The sequence below is a fragment of the Sprattus sprattus genome (genome assembly GCF_963457725.1).
Source record: "Sprattus sprattus genome assembly, chromosome: 8".
NCBI classification, from domain to species: domain Eukaryota; kingdom Metazoa; phylum Chordata; class Actinopteri; order Clupeiformes; family Clupeidae; genus Sprattus; species Sprattus sprattus.
Window position 1 is genome coordinate 29,568,451 of NC_137927.1, and position 5,000 is coordinate 29,573,450.

The 5,000-nt window shown below is 41.7% G+C and overlaps 1 protein-coding gene across 1 annotated transcript in view; it reads left to right on the top strand.

The window, feature by feature from the left end:
- The window catches only part of slc43a3b (solute carrier family 43 member 3b), a 15,389-nt gene that overhangs the window by 4,405 nt on the left and 5,984 nt on the right, over nucleotides 1-5,000 (top strand). Inside the window, exons 3-7 of the mRNA XM_080843939.1 lie at nucleotides 270-316; nucleotides 1,340-1,416; nucleotides 3,527-3,619; nucleotides 4,029-4,168; nucleotides 4,421-4,551. Of these exons, the coding sequence (XP_080700065.1) occupies nucleotides 270-316; nucleotides 1,340-1,416; nucleotides 3,527-3,619; nucleotides 4,029-4,168; nucleotides 4,421-4,551 (488 nt within the window). The remainder of the gene's footprint in view (nucleotides 1-269; nucleotides 317-1,339; nucleotides 1,417-3,526; nucleotides 3,620-4,028; nucleotides 4,169-4,420; nucleotides 4,552-5,000) is intronic.

Consider the following 5,000-nt stretch of genomic DNA (forward strand, 5'->3'; position numbering starts at 1 on the left):
TCGTTTTTGAATGGGTGTTTATGCAAGGTCTGGTTAGGGAGTAATTCTTTCCAGACTTCACTTCTGCCAGTGAAAATCTTTGGCCTAAGACTCTGTAATCCAGGGCAAGAAACTGTCTGTTTTCTCTAAGAGGAGGAAATTAGAGGGAGGGGTAATACGGAGGGAGGGACGGGAGAAGGGGTGAGAAATGGGGTCACGCTCCACATTCTGTGTTTTCACCATCATCATCTGATACCTCAGTTTATAATTGGCTGTTTCTTTTTCATTAGATCCATATACACCACTGGGACCATGATGGTAGCTTTCTCAAACGCTGGTAAAGAATTCTCCTCTTCTCTTCTTTTTGGAATTCTGTTGTCTAATGGAATTATGTCCTCTCCTGTCGTGTTTTTTTTGTTCCATTGTTTTTGGTTCTACCATTCTGGTGGAGTTCCACTACATTTGGCACAGCAGGCAGCCGGGCTGAACTTCTTTTGAATATGTGTGCCAGAGTTTGAACCTAAACAAAGATAACCGTCCCTGGGCCTCCCTCCCTGGGCCTCCCACCCCCCCCCACCCTCTCCTGGAGTTCCCCTCTGTCCCAGTCATGTAGGGTGTAACAGAGAAGTGAGAAGCATGTGGAATAGGTGGGAAGGGTGTAGTTGTTTACTCTTGGTGAAAAAAAAGATATTGACCCTAGAACCTGTTCACAGTCAATGGGTACATGGCCCTGGCTGCTAGTGGTTTGTCAGGCCATGTCAGGTTTGGTGCTCTTATTCACTACCCACACCTACTACTGTCAGTGTGAATAGGGGAAGTTGTGTGTAGAATTGCACAAATCATCACACACTCCTCTACCAGTAGCTCCGTACACCAGCAGATAGTCAGTGCAGATAGTGTTGCTGGTGTTTTGGATTTTCTAATTCGTTCCATAGGAAACAGACACGGGCCCCCTTCCTTCCTCTTGCTGTAGGTTCAGACGTCAACATGAAAGCCAATCACGTACGGCTAAGGTGGCCAATATTGTCCCTGTCTGGCTTGTGGTACAGTTAAGACAAGAAGGACTACTCAGATGCACACACACAGACACACAATTCCTACGTATATCCCTAAACAGAGGGCTACAGGTAGACAAATAAAATGAACATGATGAGAAACAGGCAAGGCAAAAGCTTCCCCCTTTTCTTTGAGTTTTGATGTTTATTATGGATTATAAGATTATTGGATTAATGGAGTACATTGCTACTATTATGAATTGACAGTACTGTTTCATAAGAATGTTATACGGTCTCTCTGTCTGTCTCTAATTGTCTTTCTGTTTGTCTCCCAATGTCTCCCTCTTGCTGTCTTTCACACAAAGCTATGTCCATCTTGCTCTATCCTGCTCTCTCCTTTATTGCGGTCGGAGGGATTCTGTTTCTGGTGACAAACATGCAGGTAAAGTATATACCAAGGAAGCAACGTGTGCCGCCATTCATACCTAACATTCTTACCTTTGCCTAACATTCTTACCTTTATCTATCATTCTTACCTTTACTTAACATTCTAACCCTTATCTAACATTCTTACCTTTACCTAACATTCTAACCCTTATCTAACATTCTTACCTTTACCTAACATTCTAACCCTTATCTAACATTCTTACCTTTACCTAACATTCTAACCCTTATCTAACATTCTTACCTTTACCTTACATTCTTACCTTTACCTAACATTCTAACCTTTATCTAACATTCTAACCTTTATCTATCATTCTTACTTTTACCTAACATTTTTTTTTTTTTTTACATACTCTTTATTGGTTTAGGCAAACATTCCAAAGAACATAACAACAATCCCCACCCACAACAGACAGCAATCAACACATACAACACAGAAGGGTAAAAAAACAAAAAAAAAAGGGATTAAAAGAAAAAAATTGTCCACAAAATGATTTAAGAACGTATACAAAGTACTGTCTCCAGTCCACTGCATGTACATAGGAATAATTAAAGGTGACTACATAATTAGGGCTATGAAGGAGGTCTGGTCTGACTCCAAAAAGTATCCAATTCCCGTCTCATAAGTAAGGACCTGAGGTCTTCTGGCAGGTAGTCTATGAAAGGTGACCAGATCTTTAAAAACAACCCCTCCTTTCCTCTTATAATAGCCACCAATTTTTCATGTGGGAGAATGTTAAAGATCTCTCTGTACCATGATGTAATAGTTAGTGGGCACTCTTTAATCCAGTGAAGTAAGTTGCATTTTCGGGGCAGATAAGATGAGCTTCTCAAGGAGTGTGCATCTTTGAAAGGGGAGATGTAGCACCTTAGAGGGGAGACCAACAAGGAAGACACTTGGATCTCTCTTTATCTCGACTTCAAAGACCTCACTGATTACTTTTGCAACGTTCTTCCAGAATCTAGCTATAAATTTGCACTCTGAGAAACAATGAAAATAGGTCCCCCTTTCTGATTTGCACTTAATGCAGGAGGAGAGATGGAGCAATCTATTTTATGCAGACTAACTGGGGTGATATGCAGCCTATGGGGTATCTTATACGGAGTCTCCCTCAATCTATTACAGGTAGATGCTGATCTGATCACATCTATTGCCTCTTTCCAATCATCCTCAATAAAAATCAGTCCCCAAGTCACTTTCCCATTTGCGGGAGATATTGGGTAGCTCATATGTGTCAAAGGAAAGTAGTAGAGAATAAAAAGCAGAAATGAAATGTTTCAAACTTTTGCGGTTCAGAAGAAATGTTTCTGGATCATCAAGATGAGGAACAGTGGGAGAGAAGTTAGCAAGGGAGGATATAAAGTGTCTTATTTGTAAATACCCAAAGAAATGCGACTTGGGAATATCAAACAGCTCCTGTAGTTGGTCAAAAGACATGAGGGCACTGTCTTTTAATAAATGATCAAGTATATAAACTCCCTTATCTCGCCATGCAGAGAACACACATGACTTGACTAACTTTATGTACAGAGGAAGCATCTGCGAGGGCTATAGAAGTCGGGAAAGCACATTCATTTTGATGAGACTAATTCGCCCAAATAATGACAGAGGAAGATTATGCCAACGTTCCAAATCTCGTTTCACTGCATCACAGACAGGGGGGAAATGTAATTTCCACATCCATCTCCCTCAAGGCAGGGGAGATCTTAACTCTAAGATATATAAAACCAGAGGCTGACCAGGTAAAAGGGAAGTCATTTGAAACCTCAGTTTGGTTCAGGCAAACCTAACATTCTTACCTTTGTCTAACATTCTAACCCTTATCTAACATTCTTAACTTTACCTAACATTCTAACCCTTATCTAACATTCTTACTTTTACCTAACAGTCTTACCTTTATCTAACATTTCTTACCTTTACCTAACATTCTTACTTTTACCTAACAGTCTTACCTTTATCTAACATTTCTTACCTTTACCTAACATTCTTACTTTTACCTACCAGTCTTACCTTTATCTAACATTTCTTACCCTCCTTTTTTTTTTACCTCTCTCTCTCTCTCTCTCTCTCTCTCTCTCTCTCTCGCCCTCCTTTTCTCTCTCTCTAGGTAGGGAACTTGTTTGGTTCCCGACGCTCCACTATCATCACTCTCTACAATGGAGCCTTTGACTCTTCCTCCGCCATCTTCCTCATCATCAAGGTAAGGCCCACGTCGGACCATGAAGGTGTGGCAAAACACCCAGAGCACACTGTAGGCATGATGGAGCTAGGAAATCATCAGAGGGAGGGTCATGATGGAGCAGTGTTGTTGTTGTTGTTGATGAGGATGAGGAAGATAAAGATGTTGAATATGATGATGATGATGATGATGATGAAAATAAAGATGTTGAATATGATGATGATGATGAAAATAAAGATGTTGAATATGATGATGATGATGATGATGAAAATAAAGATGTTGAATATGATGATGATGATGATGATGATGATGATGATGATGATGATGAAAATAAAGATGTTGAATATGCTAGATATGATGATGATGATGAGGAAGATTAAGATGTTAAATATGATGATGATGATGACGAAAGTTCTTCTGTCTCCCGTAGTTGCTGCATGAGAGTGGGGTCTCTCTACAAGCCTCCTTCTTCTTCCTCTCCATGTGCAGCCTGATCCACCTCCTGCGCACCTTCCTCCTCATGCCCCGAAAACACATCCCCTACCCAGTACCCGAGGGCTACACTTATGGGTACACACACACACACACACACATACACACACACACACACACCCACACACACACACACACACACACACACACACACACACACACACACACATACAAACACACACACACACAAACACACATATATACAAACACACAAACTTACAAACTTACAAACATCTCCTCCTACCTACTACCTGAGGGATATGTTTCTAGGTATACACACACTGACACACACTTTTACGTAGCCTTCAGCTCTCTGCCTCTCTGTTGCAGAATGAGCTGTGGCCAGAAGAGAAGCTACAGCATTGAGGGAAAGTCAGCCAATCAGGGGAACATACAGACCCCTGCTGTCACAGAGGAGACCACTCTCCAAGAGGACACACCATCATCCCAAAACGAGTCAGGTGAGAGGTGTATGTGTGTGTGGTTGTGTGTGTGTGTGTGTGTGTGTGTGTGTGTGTGTGTTGGGTTGTGTGGTTGTGTGTGTCTGTGTGTGTGTGTGTGTGTGTGTGTTGGGTTGTGTGGTTGTGTGTGTGTGTGTGGTTGTGTGTGTGTGTGTGTTTGTGTGTGTGTGTGTGTGTGTGTGTGTGTGTGGTTGTGTGGTTGTGTGTGTGTGTGTGTGTGGTTGTATGTGTGTGTGTGTGTGTGTGTTTGTGTTTGTGTGTGTGTGTTTTGAAAAAGTGTACATGGTATAAATACAAGTGTGTTGAAATATGCCCTGGAGTGGCTGTCAGAGGCTGGTATTTTGGAGTTTGAAGGAAGGGCAAGAAGAGGAAGTGAAAGCGTAACTCACCCATATATACGCGCACACACGCACACAAACACACACACACACACACACACACACACACAC